General features: G+C 42.5%; 1 protein-coding gene across 10 annotated transcripts in view; it reads left to right on the top strand.

The window, feature by feature from the left end:
- FOXP1 (forkhead box P1) overlaps nt 1-21,804 on the top strand; it is a 376,963-nt gene that overhangs the window by 299,166 nt on the left and 55,993 nt on the right. For 8 of the 10 annotated variants that reach the window (XM_057366399.1, XM_057366393.1, XM_057366395.1 and 5 more), the window contains 4 exons: nt 4,000-4,137; nt 5,193-5,282; nt 10,518-10,677; nt 16,716-16,920. In XM_057366399.1, the coding sequence (XP_057222382.1) occupies nt 4,000-4,137; nt 5,193-5,282; nt 10,518-10,677; nt 16,716-16,920 (593 nt within the window). The remainder of the gene's footprint in view (nt 1-3,999; nt 4,138-5,192; nt 5,283-10,517; nt 10,678-16,715; nt 16,921-21,804) is intronic. The other 2 variants (XM_057366400.1, XM_057366403.1) reach the window with 1 other exon arrangement.

Genomic DNA, 21,804 nt, shown 5'->3' with positions numbered 1-21,804 from the left:
TTTTTTTTTTTTTTTTTTTTTTTTTTTTTTTTTTTTTTTCTTCATACAAGATTAAACTACTTGAAATTATTTAGCTAGTATTTAATTATATTAATATCACCGAAAATGAGGGAATGGAGATGATTAAATAGGACTAAATCATTTTCATCCCTGTGACCCTTGTCTGGGTTGTGTGGAGGAGTGACAAATGCATCCCTGCTGTAATTTCGTGGGGAAGTGAAAGGGGAGCTTGGCCCAAGTTTGTGGAAGTTTGCCTTGGTCGGTCTTGCCAAAATTGGGCGTTTGTAGGGCTGGAAATGGGAGGGTCTCAGAGGGGACTGCGGGGCCAGGAGGGCTTTGGGGGATGCGGAGGAGCAGAGGGAAAACCCTGGGAGAAACACTGAGCAAAGACAATTGTGAGTATTAAAGACATTTTTTGCCGTTGATGGTATTAGCATGTCAGCAGGTCCATACTAGCACAGCTCCCAAAGCCAAATTGCAGCTGTATTTTTACCTTTGCTGCCAGGTTTACATGCAGCTGGGTATCTACCACACCCTATTGTTATCAGTCAACAATACCAAAAGTAGTTCATTAATCATATCAATAACAACAATCATGTTTCAAGTGCAAAATAGAAATAAACAACTTGAAAGAAAAAATAAAAGATTGATTTCTTCTCTGCATGCTAACTTAGCATTCTTTAAATATATCTGCCAGTAGTTTAATTTGAACTCCAACTCCCTGAAGGCAGTAAGACAGAATTATTTTAGTTCTTCATAAACTGCCTTCTGTGATTCATTGTTAACTCATAAAACACRCTCATTTTCATGTACTTAAACAGTTAAGTCATTTTTAAAGTTGGTTTGTAATTTTTTTTGGCAACACATTTAAGTTGACATCTGAGAGATAGAAATCTAAAATGAATTTATAGCTCTTGGTTTAGGTTTCACTTACTATCAGACAAAATATCAGGAATAAATATTTTTTATCTAACATAATGTAAAGTATATTGCACAGTATCTAAAATAAAGTTTAGTTTTGACTGAATACACTCAAAAAGGGACCCATAAATATTAGAGAGCCGTAGTTAAGAACTTACATGACTGTTTTAAATACTATTGATTTAAACCACTGGCTAGATTTTATGAATCAAAGTGTAATTTCCAAGCTTTGGCTATATTTCTCATCACTAAAGCACTCTCTCTTGTGTGCCTTTAGCAGCTTTCCAGACATTCAACACGGGATTAAATGATAGTAGTTACAATGATCAATAGGTTAAGACYGGTACAATCACTCTTACCGCTAATGACCTCGGTAGTAATGGGTAATAAAGTGTGGGCTGTAATAGCCTATTGCTGGTGCTGCATGCCCTTTGATTCCCAGTATTACCAGGGACTAGCTACATGGAAAAGTTGGACGTCGGGAGTTAAGAGAGTGGATATATAGGCCATCATTCTTAACTGTTTAAAGTCCCTCCGACCGTAGGCGTGTGCCCGCGCTCGTCCGGGTCCGGGATGCGCGTTGTAATTTTTAACACCGTCGTTTCTGGTTTGTTCTGTATTTGTTTGTGCGAGCTTTCCGTAAGTTGCTTTCGTGATAAACCAAAGTACAGGCCTTGGCTAAATGCGGCTGKTAGCTGTGTTTATAAATGGAAGGCAGCACCTTCTTTAGAAGCGCAGGTGTGGTGTGAAAATGTGGTTTCAGATGGTAAAACGAAGCCGAACGGACCGACACAAACTTGTACTCTGTGTGCTTGTGCTCTGTAGCCGTGTGCCACACATACATGCATGGTTATTTTTTTTCTTTCTGCTTAAGCGCTTCTGTTCTAGCCAGGAGTGTGCAGCTGAGAGATTTGTTACTGGAAGGTACGTGGCCAGTTTTCAAAGATAGGGCCTAATCTCCAGATCTGTCCCAAGATAAACGTGCAGAAAGGCCATGGAAGTGAATGGGAGTTGTCCCTGCCCAGCTGACGGCAGAATGCAGCCCTTTGGATTAATCACCGATGTGTAGGGTTTACAGCACCCCACCCTATTCCTGTCTGTATCCCCGCTTGTCGTCATAAATCTGACTGAAGAGTATTTGTCTTGTCTRTCTTCCAAGAAGGGCACAGAAAACATACTTAAACATGCTTCCTCTTCTGTTTGCTTGGTCCAACTTCAATGAGAGGTAGTACAAACCCCAGGGTAAAGTAAACTTCTCTGGGGATGAGAATAATGAAGGTGAGTCACGCTTCGGGGCGAAGATAGTGACGGCAGGATTTAATTAAATAATTTTCTACTCCCAGAAAACTTTTTAAACGACTGCGGATTAAGATATTCTGAAATTAATGGGATTACCCATCCTGATGATTCAGTGTCCTMAGAGCTGGTCCTGCATGGCAAGCTGGTGGCTTTCCCATAGGCACGGGGACACGGCGCCAGCCGTGGGAGAATGGCCACTGCYTTTGGTGGCTCTGGAATTAAATCCTGCAATTAAATCTCCCTTTGCCAGCTCTCACACCAGCCATCAGCAATGTGGGAGTGCTCAGGATCCGGTGTGTCCACACTGATGGGTGTCAGGCGAGTGTTTTGGAGGCAGCTCTGGCCCTGGCACACGGTGTGTACACAGCAGCGCCGGGAGATGGGCACTGTACATGCRTCTGACCTTCAGGAACCATTTTTAGTTCATCAAGATTAGTGATGCTGAGAAATCAGGACATCAGTGCATAATGACTGTGAAATTAGGAATGAGAGCTTGCTATGCAAATGACAGGACAAATCATGTGAAAAAGTCAAGATAAACTGCATATTAAGACATTATGTTACATAAAATTAATACTGCRTTTCTCTCTTGCTTACTACTACACTGGAGAATTTTTTTTTAAACTCCTTTATCTTCTGATCAGCTATTGTCTGCTGATTTTTTTAAAAAGTGGTGCACGGRAAAAGTGCTAAACATATTATTACCTTTTATTGTAATACATGAGATGACAGGAGATCCTTTTTAGCAGAGTATATCCTTTTCTGCTTTTAGTTTTGTGCTGTCATGTATTTGATTTGAAACTATAGAAAAGTAAGGTGCTTCAATATTACTGTTAAAACTCATATTGGTTTTGTCTTTTCCTCTATTGTTTTTTTTTCTTCCTTTTCTTTTCCTTTTTTGGGGTGGAGGGTAGAGGGGTGGGTTTCTAGGGAAATAGTCTTCTTGCATTACTGGGGCTGACAAAATGGTTCTCATGTAGTCTGCAAATTAAACACAAGTGCAGTGATTATTTTGAATAGCTAAATTACATTCTAGAAAGCTTGCAGAATTCATAGCATTGTCATTAGGTATCCGCTTGAATACAATTTGTGTAACCTTGGCCAAGACAGCCTGTCATTTTAATGTCAGTGTTTTATCTGAACAAGACATCATCCTTTCAGATACAGTGTACAGGTTCCTTGCAAAGATGCCCGTGCAGAAACGTGTTAACAGTTGCAAATATGAAATGCTATCAAGTTCATCACTGTAGCTGTTTGTCACTGAAATGTCATGGAAAGCGGCTTTTAATGGTATCTCACATAATATGAAAGAATTGAAGACATCTGTATGCTGGGTGAATATGGAATGGTAAAGACATCGTGGTAGGGCCTTTCTGTAAAAATTGCATGTGAGTCTAGTGCTGTTATTCACATCACTGAGCCTTCCTTCAATTTTCTGAAAAACCTGTCGTTATAAGGTCTAGATCCCATCAGCGTGGGATGTTTGGCTGTTGGATTTYGCCACAGAAGGCAAGGGCTTTCTGGGAGGGAAAGAACCCAGCTGACAATTTCTTGTAAAAACAAATAAATCTTTACCRTATTACTTGCTTTAAAGAATTTTCATCCAATAGTGTTTTGGAAAAGGGGAATGCAATCATGGGGAAGGTGTGGTTAGTTCCTCTGTGGGCTGTAAGGAGTCTCACCTTCAGCCCCCTTGATGTCTGGTATGTGCCCGCCATGGTGTGGGGATGCTGGAGGAGTTATGTGCTCTGACCTTCTTTTTCTCTTCTTGGCCTTCAGGTTCCAGTGTCGGTGGCTATGATGACACCTCAAGTGATCACTCCCCAGCAAATGCAGCAGATCCTCCAGCAACAAGTGCTAACTCCCCAGCAACTCCAAGTCCTGCTCCARCAGCAGCAGGCACTCATGCTTCAACAGGTAATTGTTTCCTTARCAGCTGCTCGGGTGGCCCCTGGGGATGCTGGAGGCTTCACCTCCGGGAACACTCTCGAGGAAAGAAGCTGCCCACATCTCAGGTCTGAACCTTGGAGCAGCCATGCTCTGAGCTGAACGGACTGCTCTTTTGTTTTTAGTTCTAGAAATAGCTACTGGAAACAAATCCAGGGAGCAGCGCTAGGAGTGTTTCCAAGATCAGCTAAATAATACAGATGCATATTTAAGTGTCAGGACTTCGGCAGATGTCCCTATTGCTTCTGCCCACATCCCCCAGAAGGCTTGGTATGCCCTGACTAATTGGAATAAACAAGGTAGAAGGGCCACAATTCCCGATTTAGACCTTGTTATTTCCATTTGGAACTGTAAAGGGCCGTGGAAATAAAAGTGAAGAGGTTTGCAAGCCTGTTTGATTTCTGCCTGTGTTCTGGGCTTCTCGCAGCCCGTGGTCCTTCCTCAGCTGGAAGCTGGCCACCAGCAAGCCCCGAGGCTCTGTTATCACAGGGTTTGGCACAGCRGGCTCTCAGGGACCCCGGGTGGGCATCAGCATCCCCCCAGCCCAGCCCTGCCCGCTCTCTCCTGGCTCTCAGGCTGTGTCCTGCCTGCACAGAGCACATCTGGGGATTGGGAGGAGGAGAGCATTTCCCAGGATGTCTATGCATGTATTGAACAACACTTAATACAGTCAAACCCTATCATTTAGAAAGCATGTGTGTTTCACAACAGAGATTCGCCAGGCTCTCTCAGCAAGGGCATTTTGGCTTTGTTGTTACAATCAAAGGTCATTCCTTGCCTTATTTTAATTAGTTTGTGTAGAAAATGGTATGTTTTTCATCAGTTCATTTTGGAGATTACTTTTCAAACGATAATGCCAAGAATAGTCAGTGTGCACTGAATTTATTGTTGAGTTTCAAACTAAAGGTCAGACCATTACAGATAAAAGGATGCTATTTTTCAAATCACAGTTTGTGTGTTACACCAAAAGGGACRCTGAATTGGCTCTCCACTTTGTTACTTACCGTCTTTCCTTTTCTTTGTAGCAGCAGCTTCAAGAGTTTTACAAGAAACAACAGGAACAGTTGCAGCTTCAACTTTTACAGCAACAACATGCTGGAAAACAGCCTAAAGAGGTACAGACAATACCCATTTTACTTTCAAACCACAGATCCCYGGGGACTGTCTAGTGGCTATTAAACTGTCATTCATCTTATAAATGATTGCACAACTGAACTGACTCTATCGGGCCTCAGCTTTCAGATTTAGAGTTATTGTCCTGTTTTCGCCTGTGTTTTCCTGTGCTTTCCATTTGCTCGCTGCCACATATTTTATAGCAGGGKACCAGGCCTTGCAGTTGGGTATGAGTCCTGGAGCAGGCATCTAGACTTGTATCTTGGGAGAGTGCTTTGAGGAGTTAGTTATGGTGGAGAGGGGAGGGGGCAAGGCAGCAGGCCCAGGTCATTGCTGTGCTCTCTGAAAAAGGCACAASGCTGAGAGGTGTTGGGTTTGGGTGTGCAGTTTCCAGCCAGAGAGGTTCTGGTTGTGCGTTCTCCWCATCATGGGCTGAGCAGGAGGGACCACACTGGCACACCATCAGTGGTGACACAGAGAAGAGGTGGCAGGAGACCTTGTTGTGATGCTTCCACAGTCCATAATTGGAAGGGACAGATTAGGGCAGTTTCTCCCTGTCCTTTAGGTATACTTCCCTTCCAAAATACTTGTCACATCCAAAACTTCGTTGGTTTTGGTGTGCTTCAATTCAATTTTCCTGCAATTACATTTTTTTTTAAGGTACTAGTCCACCTCTTGAGTCTGGAGGAGTTTGAGACTTTCCTGTTCAGTCTGCCATCAGGGCTGGCTTAGGTAGATCCTAGAAAGCTGCCTCTTGTCGTGAGGCACCGGGTGATGTCCGGCAGCAGCAGCAGCGCTTGTGTCACTTCACAAGGGGTGTTGCTCGAAGCATGCACCAATTTCTGCTCCCCAGCCCCCTTGAAATTTCGGCAAATTGTGCCACCTGTGCCAAGTTTCAACCCAGAGTGAATTTTTCCAGCTGAGTTATAAACCCCTGAAAACAGGGGGGTTTATAATGGAAACGCTGACACAACCTTAACCATAGCGCGCTTACGGGCGCCACTATAATAAAAAGGGAACAGATTAAAAAGTGTCTAAAATGTAAATCTAAAGGACTAACAGTAATTAAAATGGAAATGGCACAGGGAGGGAAGGCATGTAATTGTGAGATATCACTGTGCAGAATGCTCTCAGCTTTGTTTTGCTGGCTGTTTTTCTAATTCAGTAGGGCTTACTCATCAGTGGCAGTTCAATGCGCGTTAATGACTCTGGGATGCAGGCATCACTCTGGACAAAGAAATGATTATTGTGCGGTCAAAAGAAGTTCAAAGACAAGAAGGGAATTTCAGTTTTTTCCTTAGAGATCCACATTCAAGAGCATATAAATTAAGCCAAATGTTAAAAACCACAGTCTGAAAGCTGACTTCAAAGTCACAACTCTCTAATTAATGAACTGCGAGCTTCAGTTTGGACAAGTCGTGGTTTGATGCGCCCATAAATCAACATGACAGGTCTGTTTCACAGTCTCAGACAGCGCTTGTCATTGAGTCACATCAGATGTAAACACAGCAGAAAAAAGAGGGAATATGAAGGAGGTGCAATTGATCAACAGAATTGGTAAAAACCCACTTTTGAAACGCATTATGCATGATCACAGGAAATGGCGATAGCCTCAAGAGGCTTTCTCCTTCTGCTGTTGCTTTTTTGAATCAGATTTCTAACAGCCTTCAAAAGGGAGAATAAGAATTATGGAGCTTCTCCCCTGTGGCTGGCAGGCAATAACCCCCTGTTGTTATTTTGTGCTTCTTTCTTTTCAAAGGCGTCAAAATTTAGTTTTTTAAAGATCTTTAACTCTATATTTGAAGACAAACAATAAAGGGCTGCCACTGTCATTCTTATCAGTTACCAGGGATTGTATTTTTTCTTTCTGTTGCCACTTCTTATTAACCTCTTATTTGGTCTATTAGACATAGTTTTGAATGCAAGCCTGCATGCTGGGAGAACATGAAAGTTCAGATGAGCTCAGAGGGCAGATAAAGAAATTTGAAGGGGAAAGTTACACAGCAGAATGAACGATAAAAGTTAACTCTTCTAAATTGCTGTTGTCAGACAGGAGAGCATCTCAGACACAAAGATGAGGGCTTGGAGCTTAAAGAAAAAAAAATACTTTGTGTTAAAAAAGACAAGAAGGGAAGTTAGACAATGTGATGGCATTTCAATATCTAACACACTGATTTACYGTGGTCACACTTCTGATATTACACTAGCGAAAGCAACAATAAGAAAGGACTCCTTCCTGTTTCAAGATGAGCATTTTAACACGATAGCTGGAAAGAGAACAAGGACCTAAGTCTCTTCAGCTTATTCTGGGGGTTTGGGGGGAGTATTTTTGCTGATGGTTTTAGTGGAGGCCCATTTCAACAATGCATTTCACCCCACAGGTTTGTTCAGCCCAGTTAAAGGAGGTTATTCCTGCTAAATTAGCATGGAAAAGGTAGTCTGGTATTATTTTATTTTTTCCCCTCCCTCTGGCACTGAAAACGGACGGGCAGTGCCGTGGTGGGGGCCAGCGGCTGCCGTGCTAACGAGGGCCGAGCGTGTACCTTGACAGATGGAACAAGTGTATTCATGTACGGCATCCCCCAAGTCATTCTGTGAGTGCCTTGTCCTATTGTGCTGTCGTGAAAGAAGGAAAACACAACAAACCTCCCCAGCCCCGCTGCTGAAAGGGACCCGACCCCGAGCGGAGCAGCAGACGGACCCCAGTGAGGCTCCTGGGGGTTGTACTCGGGGTTTGCACAGTGGAGCAGAGGCTGAGTAGTGCCCCATAGTGAGGGGCAGAGGGGACTGGGGTGGGATCTCTGTGCCCCCAGTGAATTKGGGGTCCCCCAGAAGCGGGGGGAGCTCGGGGTCCCACGCGGAGCCGTGGCGCTGGACGGAGCTCGCCGCTTCCCGAGCGGGGCCGTTTGTCCTCCGGCGCTGTGACAGTTTATGTTAGGCGGTAGGGAGTAACCTAAGAAAGGAAAACAGACCTTTGACAGAAGCTTTAGGGAGGGGATCAAAAATGCAAGTTTTATCAGGATATTTCAGCATTTTAACACTGACTACTGACCTGACAACAGGACTGCACCGAGACCTTTTTTGTATGCATTCAATTGTGAGAAGTAAACAAACTGCCTTGTATCCTGTGTTTGGTAACTGGGTGGGGAGCGCAGTTTGGCAATGTGTCTTGCTTTTAAATTCTTTCTTGGACAATGGGCCTTGTATACTTTTATATCCTGGCTTTTCAAAGTAGAGTGTGTTCAAGAGCTTTTCTTAGGTTAGCTGAGAAGACAACCAAACGGGCATCAGTCATTTGATGTAAAGGGTTTTTTTTTTTAAAAAACCCATGTGCTAACTTAGCTTACTACACTTAGTACTAATAATACAAATATATGAATATAAATATATTGAATATATTGAATATATATTTTAAACTTAGTATTTATGGAGACAAACATTACTTTAGCTCTTAATACAACTGTTGCTGGGGCCTGCATGCATATGGTGCTGTTGCAAATAGTTGCAACAAATGGATGTGTCTGAGCAAGCTGTTGCAAAGAAATGTAAACTCTCRGAGTTTCAGAATATCCAAACACCTATTTGTTTAAATGTGTTCCAGAAGTCCTAGGCTTTCTTTGGAAATAAGATAAATGGAGTTTTTAAATAAGATGAATAGCATGACTGACTCTGGGAGTTTTGGGTATAAAGTTGGGGTCAGTATTAGGATTGATGGGGCATGGTGGTGCGAGAAGGTGGGGGTCAAACCCACTGTTGGTGTCTGTCAGTCYGGCTCCAGCAGCTCTGCTGGGACTTTTTCCCTGTGTAATACCAGTAGGGAATGGGGCCAGTGATCCCCTGGCTTGSTGTCAAGGAAGGGCAACAAAAAGCTTGGAATCTGGCTGGGGTGTGTTTGTGAAAGTGTGCAGTTTGGTAAGAGTTAATTTTCTTTCCATAATTGTTAGCCATAATGTGTATAAGACCTCCACCTTGATATGATTCCTAGCAGATTAGGGATATTAGATAATTTCCTTCTATTTATTGTACTACTGCACTGTATTATCTTTCTATCACTCAGATAATTACTAAGGAAATCTACATTAATTTTTTTTGGCTAGCACAAGGAACTGCTAAACACTGGCATGATGTATTGATGTTTTACACAACAAAAGTTTTCCTCCTGTCATTGTACAATAAATAAAAAGATATTTATCAAAATGCAAAGCCTTTCATGGATTTTAAAGAACAAAGCAAATAAAATACAAGATGAGCATGGAAGCAAAACCTAGAGGCTTCCTTAACTGAACARAATTAAGGACTCTGAAGCCTCGAGTACTGTACATATTAAACACTCACATTCAAGTAAGATGTTGTTTGCTAAATTATGAATGTGTGTAATTAAAATCTAGTGGCTGTTTCTATGAAAGATTTACAATGTTATTTCATCGTTTGTCATGGCTAATTAACAATATTAGATGAAGTTTTTCTTCTTCAAAGGTCTGATTTTTTCTCATTTATTTATGTCAGAAGTGATAAACAGAGTAGTTAAAAGCTTCTCCGGGTACAGTAGTGAGAAAAGCAACATGTTCTTTTACACCTCRAAGGTTCAAGGTTCACATCCCTGTGGAGTAAAGCAACTCCATCTTCTTTCTAGTGAGAATAATTAAAAATTTCAAAGTGCAGAAGTAGCAGCCTTAAATACAGCACAGGATAATTCTAGTGTAACACAGTATTGTGGGGCTTGATGGATGAAGAACAGTAAGTATAAAATACCATAAATTAAGCCAGTCAAACTGCCTTRGTAGTTCAGACAACCCTCAAATGAGCAAACAGAGCACAGTGCAGGGTTTCTTGTGATGTGATCATGGGGTGTGAATCTCATGTTCTTTGCCTCGAAGCATTACCCAGGATTTTCAGCAGCAGTGTTTGCTTTACCCACCACTGAAACACAGCCACTTCTGGGGTAAAACATGAACATGTGCACCAAGAAATGCTGCTCACATTAGTGATTGGGGTGGCAGCAGGGATGTAGATTGGATGAAAGTTAACCATGGAGGAATCTTCAGCCCTGTGTTGGCTCCAGCARCTAAATATACCTTGGGTTCTTTGGCAGGGCAGGTGGGCTCTCTGGCTTAGCCTGAACACTAAGTGACTGCCACCATAAAATGAACCAAGTTGAGACAAAGAGCCCTGTAAATCCTCTACTATGCYCTTATATTAACAACTGTGCATTTTAATTTTTTTTTTCTCTTTTCCAGCCCCAGCAGCAGCAAGTGGCCACGCAGCAGTTGGCCTTCCAGCAGCAGCTCTTGCAGATGCAGCAGTTGCAGCAGCAGCACCTCCTGTCTCTGCAGCGTCAGGGGCTGCTGACCATCCAGCCTGGGCAGCCCACTCTGCCTTTGCAACCCCTTGCACAAGGTGGGTGAGGGGTTTGGGGGCAGAGCCAGGGCATGTGTGCACACTCAACGGAATTGTCACATAGGGCAGAGAGACAGCTCACAGGCTCGTAAAATAATAAGCACAGAAAGATGCTGACGGGCAGGGTGGGCATTATGAAGATATTTTCTGAGAAGGGYGGTGCTGCAATCCCAGGCTGCTGTGACTGGCGGGGTGCAGAGGGCTCCGAGTTCACATGTGGTTTGTACAGCTGTAGCCGGTCTGGCGGGCTCAGAGCTGCTGGTTGGACTCATCTGGGCTTGGAATCCTTCKCAGGAGGAGTCTCTRTCRATTCCTGGTGCTGGCTTCATGGCTRAGGGTGTGTGAGAGCAGCTTTTCCTTCCCCAGATGTGTTGTTTGAGCCTTGCTGGTCCCAGGCTGGTGCTGAGCTGGCACAGTTCTGTCCCACGGGCTGTGGCTGCAGGGACGGGGGACATTCCTGCTCTCCACGGCTGTTCCCACGGCCTCGTGTCACTGCCTCKGTGCTTCTGTTCCTCCCTCCACACTGAGGCAAATTGGGATTAACTCCATTTAATTCTATGGTGTTATTGACAATTAGATCCTCCTACATCTTTATTCAGTCCTGCACTCTGCAAGAAGTTACTGCTTTGCCGAAATCCCAATTTATTTTATTTTTTTAAGACATTGATACACTGAAAGCACTACTTAAATCCACAATGCTTTTGACAGTGATTATAACCTAGGGTTTTTATTCTCTCTTTTCTTTTTTTGGCTTAAATTTATTATTTTACTTTTTAAACTAGGTTTGTCTGCAAGCCTTGGGACATTTTAATAGACTTGCCTGAGCTCTGACTGCTGTGGTTAAAGCAGGCTCTTTGGAGTTGGAATGGCTCAGGCATGCCATGGCACCAACCATRATGCTGGTATTTCTGAATGATCCTGCCTTCTGCTTCCCTTGCCCCATAATAAATTTGAACATTCACCTTTATAGCTTGAGTCAGCCCAGGTTGAATGATCTGGGATTTTGAAAGCAGCCTTAGGGCTGTTCCTAGTTTCTAAATCATACAACAAATTCACATTCAGCTCTGTTCACTTAAATGGAGGGGACGAGACTAAATTGCTTCTCTTCTTCACCCTCCTTTTTTTTTTATTGTGTAAATACCACATAGCTGCAAAAAAGGAGAGTGAGGTGGCTGGTGAATATTAACTTATATGGATAAACTGGGGAGCAGAGTCTGCTTTGCTGTGTGGCTGACACGCTTTATTTAGGCTTATTTTTGCCAGGCTCAGGAAGGTATTTGAGTGCTTAACTCCTGTCTGGAGAGGCYGAGCTTTTGGGGGCCCAACTCCTGACTCCTCAAGTCTCATTTTAGCTTGCCAGCATCCCAGAGCTGCATGCCTGGTGTGGAGCARTGCTGTGCAGGGGTTGGGGGCTGATCCATGGGAAGGTGGGAGCTGCAGGATCAGTCCTGGGCAATACCTGGTCAGTCACCATCGATGCAGAGTGATGGGGAGAAGGCATGAAATGAGTCCAGGAAAAAAGGGCACGTAGATGAAATGCCATTTATGCTTGCAAGATGTTGTAACGTGCGTTAATTACGCTTCAGATTTATTGTTGGAAGCATCCCAGGCCGTTTCCCACACACCCACCGGACTCAAGCTTCAACCTTTCTAATTTTTCCCACAGCTCCTATACTATTAAGTTGGCTCAGTGAGGTTCATTGTATAGTCCATCAGTTAAGCTGTCCAAAGGAGGGCAATTGGGCAGTGACAAGACACGCTCATGTGTAATGTGAAAGAAATGAATGTGGTGATGCATGAAGTGTAATCTGTGCGGTAACACATCGGAGACACCAGTGGGTAATTCAGCCGTCGTGGCATTGATTGATACGGTTAGCAGGGAAGTGTAACTATTAGTCCTCGCCCAGGAGCGTATTTAAAACCTGAGGGGTGCTGACTTGCATGCCAGAAACGACACAAACACGAGCAGAGAGGGCTGGTTCTGGCAGGGAAATGAGCTGTGAGCGCTGGGGGCGGCGGGAGCCGGCGGGGAATGGGGACTCGAGACTCGAGGCGCGTTGCAATCCAGCACGATGTTTTATTCCTTTTTATCAGAGAGACGATGGCTTAAAACTGATGTCATTATGAGGTTTAAATCAACTTTCTGCTTGCTTGAACATGGTCACCTGGGTATGGAGGTACAAGGACACAAAGAGGTTGAGCAACTCTGTTTGTCTTTGAGCCGRTGATACCTGGGGTTGGGAAATTGAGTTCTGTGAGCAGTAATCTGTCAACTGTCCCCACAACATACATTTTTTAAACCTGTGCCTACATTTTCTTTCATAATCAAGGGGACTAGTTGTCCTGAAAAATGCAATGAAGAGCCAGGGCTATAGTTAAAAATAATYGGTAATGGACACTTCTTATTAAAAAAAAAAATAAAATCACATCTCTCATGCCCTTTTGTTTCAAACAGTTTTCACATTGAGACAAATGCTGCAAATGTGTGTGAGAAAGAAATAAAATCATATCTCTAGTAAATGTAGCTGTGAATTTGGTTAAAAGCAAACCAAATGCTTTTATTCTTAAGCATCTGTAATAGTAATAAATGTTTCCAGGGAGAGAATGCTACTTCATAAGTGATATTTTGGTTATGTTTTCAGAACTAATAGATTGTTTAAAGCTGTATTTTAGTTTCATTTTAGTTTTTAGTGCTCGCCTATTGTCTTAAACAAAATAGCACATCCTTTAATGTTATATTTGTGTAATCTTTGCTGCTTAGTATTTAGACACTTCAGTAATCTGGATTTTACATCTGTACATAGCAGCGATTTAAAAATAAACCCCATTTCAGCAGTGTTCTGAGCTGCSAGAGTGAGATCTTTTAGTATCTTCGAAATGAAACTGCAAATCGCACTTCAGATCACCAGCGAGTGGAAATAATAGGACTGAGACATCCGGGTGCCTGATTGCTCCCGAAGATTTGGCAGTCTCAGGGCTGAATCCCGCTCCTGGTCCGTAGGAAGTTGCAGCGATCTCGGGTAATTGCAGYGCAGTTCTGGGAATCTGACTTGGAATTTAGCTCTCGCTGTTMAAATGAGACTGTTAAATGGTAAATTACATAATTTATTGCGAGTGGTCGTGGATCTATTTGACTTGCTTTTGCCATTTGTTCTATTATTTTATTTAACCRTTTTGCTGGATGAGTGATGAGCATACCTTTCAGCTGCCCAGTTTGACAGGCTAGTCAGGAATTCTCTCCAGAATTATTCTTAAAGGAACTAAATTTAGGGCAGGAGGAGAGAGGATATTTCTAATTTAATTTAATTTTATTAATCAGATGATGTAATCAATTTTTTGGCAAGGGGTTGTATGCAGACATGTATGATATCACAGCTCTTTAAATTAATGTCGACCAGCCTAAAATCCTTATTATCTCCATCATTTTCCCCACACAAAACTGGGTGTATTTTATTTTTCTTTCCATCTGTGGTATGGCTGTCATTAGTACTAATGGGAGTTACACTTGTATAGGAAGTTAGACTAAACACCTTGACTTTTSGAGGCATAAATATCGTGTGTGTCTGTTTTAATGGTTGTAACACTTTCAGGCTTTTCCTTGGGTTAAAGCATTAGTAGATCCAGAAGTGACTGGGAGGAGAGGAAAGAGAACAGGGYGAGGAGAGTGGATGTGTCTAATTAAAAACCTGCAGAAATCCAGATTAAAAAAAAAAAAAAGAAAAGGCCACAGTTTTTCTTTCCCTATTTGCTTATTCTGGAAAATAAAAATAGGTGTCGGCTCATACGGTCTCATATCAATATGTTATCATCAACAGACAAGTCTATTCACTATTGTTTCAACTGAGTAAACAGTGTGTAAGGGTCAGCCCTGCTCACAGGTAATTGTTAGTGTGCAGACAGTCCTGTCAAGTGTGTTAGCTAAAAATACATCCCACACTGTCACTTCGCAAGGTGTTTGAAAATAATAGCCCCCACACAGCAAAACAGGACACGGGCTTGTGTACTGACCTTTTTCTTTGTTTAATTTGCTCAGAGGTTTAATTCCAGGGGACAAGTAATAATTGAATATGTCTAATAACTAAATGCTCATTTGGGACAAAATCCATCAAAATATAATTGGCATTTGGGGCTGATGAAAGGAAAATGACGTGGCTTTAGAGAAGCGGATGTGTCCTAAGAATATCTGATCACTTAATGTATAAATTGAAGCCTCTTCCATAATATATATTAATTGCAGATACTTAAGGATTTCAGCATTTTTTTGTAGTGAACCGTTACCGGAGACCAACTGTTTTTGTTAATGCTACTCTGGGAAAGGCGGGGAAGGTTATTGGTCTGTCGTGCAATAATTTACTCCTCTTTGATATGCAAACGATCCACGGTGAATATAAAAAAATCCTATCAGACTCATTTCACAGTTCTTAACCACTTAGATTCTCTGGAGTCTATCGCCTCATTAGACCAGTGCTCTCCAAAGCTAGCATAATTAAAATCTTTAACAGTTTAGCAAAGTAAAGATGTTTGGCTGATCACGTTGAGATGATTATCTATCCATTGTATTCTAAATGACAAAAATAAATTAAATTTAGACCTTGGCATTTTTTATTATGTGTTTCAAATGAATATAATGCATACTGCCTTTTTTTTTTATTTCAGTACCTTAGGTTGGGTGAGGTACATGCCTGTGTGAGCTGCTGCTGTACACTSAGAAAATGGCAGGTTTCCTTAGGATAGCTCCAGAGCTGCAACATGGTGAAACAATGAGCAGTCACCCAAACGATGAGCTGGAAGCACACTGATGAGAAACCTCTTTAAAAGCACACAGACACTGGCTATTATTATTATTATTATTTTTTCCCTGAATGTTTGAGTGACGTGTCTCTACTGCTAATTCTTTCCCATGGCCTTCTCTGAAAGAGCACTGAGAGAGTCTGCAGTGAGAGAAACTTGACTTGTTTGATCATGTCACAACCATCAGCTTTATCCAAAATCATGATCTCAGTGTGAGCACATGGTTCACCTTCCATTTAGCCCATTGGAGTTGGCAGTTTTCACTTCCATTAGTTACTGAATGTTGTCTCCTAACTCTGATGTCCACTTCAGCACATTTTAAAAAAACGAATTTTTTTATTATTTTTTTTTTCTTGAAGCTTATTTTCTGTTTTCATTTTACTTTTGAATGGCTCATTAGCATCGATCTAAGAAATGACAGTAATAATAGTGTTACTTGTATAGAAAGTTATACAGTTTTTCGGTAGACACATCCATCAATTAAGTGAGCAGTTCGAGAAACCAAAATTAATGAGAAAGATAGGTGTGTTAATGAAATAATCATAGTATAATCAATTTGACTGTTAAAATTTGAAAAGCATTTCAGGAAGACAATATGAATTCATAATTTACGTCTAAAAGTGATTAATAAAAACTGTATTTAATAACAAAGCTATTTGTCATCATTTAAAACTTAAGCACAGAATTAGTCATGTTGTGGTTCATGTTGTCATAATAATAAAGCTGAGTGTCTTTTTTTTTTCCAAGACCTTCCTTGTTTTTAATAACAGGTTAGAAAGTAGTTGCTATCCTTACAAAAAAAGGCCAAAACAAAGTGGAAAAAGAAAGAGATTGAATTTCTTAGCTGAACACAGAGTAGCCCTTGGCCACCTTTGCTGTCAGCCTTTCTGTGGGTGTGGAGGTGTTTTTTGCCTGAGCAGGGACTCTGAAAATGGGCCTTTGGTCTAAAAAAATTACAGTATTTAACATGGTCTTTGGGGTGGGTGTGGTGTTGTGTGGATCCCCCTGCCCCACAGCCTGGATTTTGCATTCCATGAGTATTGCAGGTGTCACAGCAAAGCGTAGCAGAGTCGTGCAGTGCAGTATTAGCATTTAGTTATTAAAAAAAAAAAAAAAATACACGCGCAAAAACACACACAGGCAAAACTAACACTAGGCTTTGTTTACTGACTCTTTGATTTAATTACTGTTTGAAGACGGCCGAATTAGCTGTTAATTGATTTAATTATCCAATTTGTTTGTTTCAGGCATGATTCCAACAGAACTGCAGCAGCTCTGGAAGGAAGTGACAAGCTCGCACACAGCGGAGGAGGCAGCCAGCAACAACCACAGCAGCCTGGACCTGTCCACCACCTGCGTCTCCTCCTCTGCACCCTCCAAGACCTCCTTAATCATCAACCCACACGCCTCAACTAATGGACAGCTCTCAGTCCACACTCCTAAACGGGAGAGGTAGGTGCCTGTTGGGTTTTACACCCAGAGCATCCCCGGAGCGATGGCCAAGCGCCTTGGCCTCGGCTTTGTCCTCCACATCTTGCTCAGTCTGGTGTTGGCGTGGTTGAATAGAGTCTCCACTGGGCAGAATGTGCTCCTTTTGTTCAGATTTTATGGCTTGTTAATTGGATCAATGTGGGAACAATTAGCTAATTAGAAGTGCATTGGATAAGCGTATTGGGAAGTGTGAAGGAGCCGGGGTTTTTTGAATTTTGCATCACGGGTGGTGGTACTCTTGTTGTGCTTTGGATTTACAGGCTGGAGGTGAGCAAGAAAATCTGTTGGTCACTGCAGTCCCCTTTTTACTACCAAATCTTGGTGCCCTATCTCATCTGACATATTTGCCTATTTTTACTCTGTATTCCTTGCTTTCACAAGACTGGGTAGGCTTGAGTTCACCAGGTTTCTCTAAAACAAAGTGGCTTTTTTTTTTTTTTAAGTGCTGATAAAATTAGCTAACTGGTGTTGTTTGGCTTTTAAAAGTGTGAGTTAATTTATACTTGCTCAGCTTGCATTGTTAAAAGAAATGGCTTAAATCAGGGGTTGTCTGTTGACGTGCTTCTCAGCGCGGGCTCTGCTTTATTCCAGAGGATGCTTTATTGCAGGTTTGTTTCTTTACACCCCCAGATTTCACTGAGGCGTGTCTAACAACATAACTTTTGCTTCTGGGGAGATAGACAGGCCCAGGCGCCGGGGCCGTGGGTGCCAGCGCTGGCTGCAGCCTCGGCATTGCTGGAGGAGGAGGAGGAGGAGGAGGAGGAGGAGGAGGAAGGGTCTGGAGTGGGGAGGGCAGTGCTCCTTTGCATTCAGGAGAGTCCCTTTGCCCATCTAGAAATGTTACAGCAGACACTAGTGAAAGCTGGATTTTATGGAAACTGATGGCTTTGTCTTTCCGTCCTCCTTTCATTCATTAGAAAGAGGATAATGGAATTTTTAAGCCATGGAGTTTGTATTTCTGGTGGCCTGAAAGTAGATTGATAGGGAATCTATATAAATACCTCTTATATCTTTGTGATATTAAGAAAATAGTGCTGCTGGGAATAGATAGATTTTAAGGGAGAGCACACCCACGGTTGAAAGAGCTGTGTGTGTAAGGAATCCTTTATATACCCATTGCAAGGAYGTGTGGGGCAACATCAGTGAAAATGTTTATAATGCATTTAAGTGCCAAGGATGTGGTTTTCATGAAGACTTACATGGGATACTAAAWACAATTTGATGTTTATTAAACAATTAATTCCCTTTTTGCTGCATGTAGAACTGAACAAGATTGGTTTATGGCTTTTCAATAAATTTTTTATCTGTGTTTTTCTTACCAAGTATATAAAGTAAAAAGCCATGCAGCGAGATGGATCTTCTTTCACTGAATAGAGGCACGTGCTGTCTGCTAATGGCAGTCTAACCCAGGGAACAGATKCAGTTCAGTTTGAAATGCAGTGGAAATTCAGGGTTCTGTTCTGAAGTAAGGATTTTCTGTGTATATTGTTGAGCAGACCTGAAGACCCATGTGTCTGAGTCCTGTAATTGGCAGGAYTGGTAGCCTGGAGGCAGTTGGGATGTACAGACAAGGTGAAACACATGTTTTTATTAGTAAAGTTACAAATTAATTAGGAAGGCATAAACATGCCATAGCATCATTTGAGATTGTTTTAGTTTAGAAGACACAATCCTCAGTGCTGGAATCAACAGCTGTGTTGTTAASCTTGCCTTTTACTTTTCTTGCATATCTGTTGAGTTCTCTGAAATACCAAAAATACAAAATAGGTGTATTTAGGAATATAAATAAGAGAGCTACAGACTTTGCTTTGTCCTGCCTCTCTTTGGGACATGGAGGGTTTACGCCATCCATTTGCTGCAGTGATTGAATTACATGTTTATCCATAAGTAGAGCAGGAGGCTGCAGGCAGGAGAATGCCTTCTGATGCACTTARGGGTTTTGTTGCAGTCTCATCAGGCACCGTGGTGCCTGCCTGGATTTCATATGACACACAAACTCCTCGTGGTGAGATATTTTGCACTGGTTTCCTTTCTGAAAGGGTATTTATCCATAGGCAGGGAATTCAGAGTGGGGAGTAAGCAAAGAGGGAAGAGTTGCTGTGCTCTGCCATCAAATGTATGTTTGAAAGCTCACAGAAGGTAACATTTAGTGGACTTGTAAAAGAGGAAGCACAGACACAAGCAGTTCAGTAATTTTTTGATTGCAAAGGTTAAGACAAGATAAAATCATGGGTCCGATGKGACCATGAGTTTGTTGGACTTAGAGTGAAATCCATGTATGTTCTTGTACCCAGCTGGTTCAACACAGCAGATCTAAGGAGACTTCAGGAGGCATTCCCTAGCCCAGGCTCAGCTCAGATGGGGCTGTGGGAAGGGCTCTCCAGGGATGTATCAGCCCTTCCACCTCCCATCACGTAAGTCACAGCCTGGGCTGGCCAGGGCAGGTTTTTGACTCGTGGCTTTCCTCCTCAATCCTTCACCTTCTGTGCAATTCGCTGTTAGCTCTGGTCTGAGAGCTAACAACCAAGAGCTATTTATTTAGATTTAACCAACAATAAAAAGCAGGTAGTAAAATCTGTAAGTGTCCTAACAGTTAAGCACAGCCGCATCATAACGACTGCCCAGCAGCCATAAATAATCATATACAGGTAACATTAACTTTTAGGGTGTGCTGTAAAGCTGTTTTCAACCCCTTTCTCTTGGGCTTTTGAGAAGGAGTGRGCTGCAGGAGGCAAGTTGGTTATGTGGGAGCTACTATCATCACTGTCACCTCTGTCACATGGCACTGGGACAGTTCAGGCTGCGTTTCAGGGCGTTCCTGATCCCATGGGTCAGRTTGTGAGGCTGCTCCAGACCTGCGAGACGGGAGGCACCTGTGTTAGAATCAGCAGGCGAGCAGCAGCAGCTCTGCTCTGTGTCTTGGGTAAAAAAACAGCATTCTGGTTATAAACAAGGSGTTTAAAATAGCAGGAGCAGTAGTCATTGGCTGCCTGGCGTGCCCACGCGTCGCCGAGCCGCCAGCCCAGGCTGGGGACAGCACAGGCTGCGGGGACACAGCTCTGGTGACACTGGTGGCACTGCCCACTGCAGAGCTGCTGTGCTCGGGGCCAGGTGACAGCAACAGTTCTTCTTTTTGGCTGAAAAGAAAATGGCAGGTGGGTGGCCAGAGTCACCTGGGCTGTTTAAAAAGCAAAAATACTTTGAAAAGCAGGAGGTACCCGCCCTCCAGGGCCAGGAAGCACCCTGGTGCTGTTCTTAGTTTCTGCATGCTCTGTCTGTATGGCTTCCCTGGGAATGAAAMAATTCCAGCTATAAATAATGGGTTAATGCTTTCATTCATTTGGGCTTTAAATGTATATTACATCTATGCTTTTGTCCCATATTTTGCCCAGTTTCTGTAAGTAGCAGCAGCAGCAGCTCTGGGGTTTGGTGCACAGCAATCTGTTAAGGAGATAAATAATCTGCTTTGGCATGACACTCCTACTCTCCTCTTTAATTTGTCTTACACAAGGAAAATTATAATTAAATCATTCAGGGTAAACCCTTGAGTGTAGAGAAGGAAAAAACACACTTTGGTAAAGATTGCCAATAGAGACCAACTTCCCTGTTGTGCCGTGCAGAGACATTTATCAATATTCAGCACTATTAAAGAGAGAACATTTCGTGTGATTTGTGAGGCGGATGCCAAAGCTCAAATCAAGGCTTGTTAAGATCCTTTCCCTATGCAATCATGGGCATTCAGCATCATTAGAATTCAGCACTGACTGTGTGTTTCATGCTTTGATTTTACTCAGACAATTTAATAATGTTTATTGTGCTGATTATATATATAAATTCACTCAATGCAATAAACATACCTCAGTCATCAGTACCCTAAGGGAAATATTTAGTTATAGATACTTGTATTCTTTCAGGATAAGGGAAAGTGAGACCATCAACCAGCATGCAAACCTCTCATCATCTTATCAGCATTTGTTTTTTTTTTTCAGTAAAAAGCATTTTTTCTCTACACAAGYAAATAAATAAATAATGGGAGCTWGTTAAGTACATCAGCCGTGCTTAGAAGTGTCAGGAGCAGTACCCACTTTCTGTCTTGTTCCTCTGTATCTTATTTGGGAGAAACTTGATYATTTTCATAAGAAAAACACCAAAACAAAGCAGAGGGTATGCCCRGTCATTTCAGGTGGCTGCTAACTGTGATGAACAGTGGACATCCTGACATCTGCATGCTTGGGAACATTTCCAGTGTGGGTACGTTTGGAACAGCAGAACAGTGCAGAATTCATCAGTGCTTTTCAGTGGGCAGAGATTGCTCTGGTTTGGGCTTGAGCTGACATTTCTCTGGATGCCTTGGAGCTGTTGGACACCTTGTGCTGATCCTGTCCCCTGGCACTGTCCTGCACTGTCTGCAGCAGAGCCAGCATGGTGGAGGCTGTACATAAACAAGTGAGTTAATGAAGGCCCAGACCTGTTAATTTAAGAAGYGCATCTGTTGTTTAGCAGAGGTAAGGTGAAGAGTTGCAGTTAAAGGCTACATGTCCAAGAGACCTTTCTCCAKCTGCCAGCAGTCCCATCTCTTTACCTTGTTGCCTTTATGCCCTGACTATACTTGAGTCTTGTCCTTCCACATAAGCAAGCAGCCATCTCATAGGAAAAAAATACGGGATAAACAAGAAGATTTTAAAATTGCTTTTTCTTGCCAGCGTGGCAGGAGGACAGAGTCTGGAGAAGGCTCTGAAGGGAAGTGAGGAATGGCGTGGCAGACCATTGATCTGCTGGTTAGTCTAAATGCCTCGTGTTTTACTGTTGTTATCTTCCATGCCAGCTGATCCTCCGTAAAAAACC

This window comes from Malurus melanocephalus, unplaced genomic scaffold (assembly GCF_030028575.1).
Source record: "Malurus melanocephalus ecotype Western Australia unplaced genomic scaffold, MMel_1.1 scaffold_64, whole genome shotgun sequence".
NCBI classification, from domain to species: domain Eukaryota; kingdom Metazoa; phylum Chordata; class Aves; order Passeriformes; family Maluridae; genus Malurus; species Malurus melanocephalus.
This window is presented reverse-complemented; position numbering and strand designations above follow the sequence as displayed.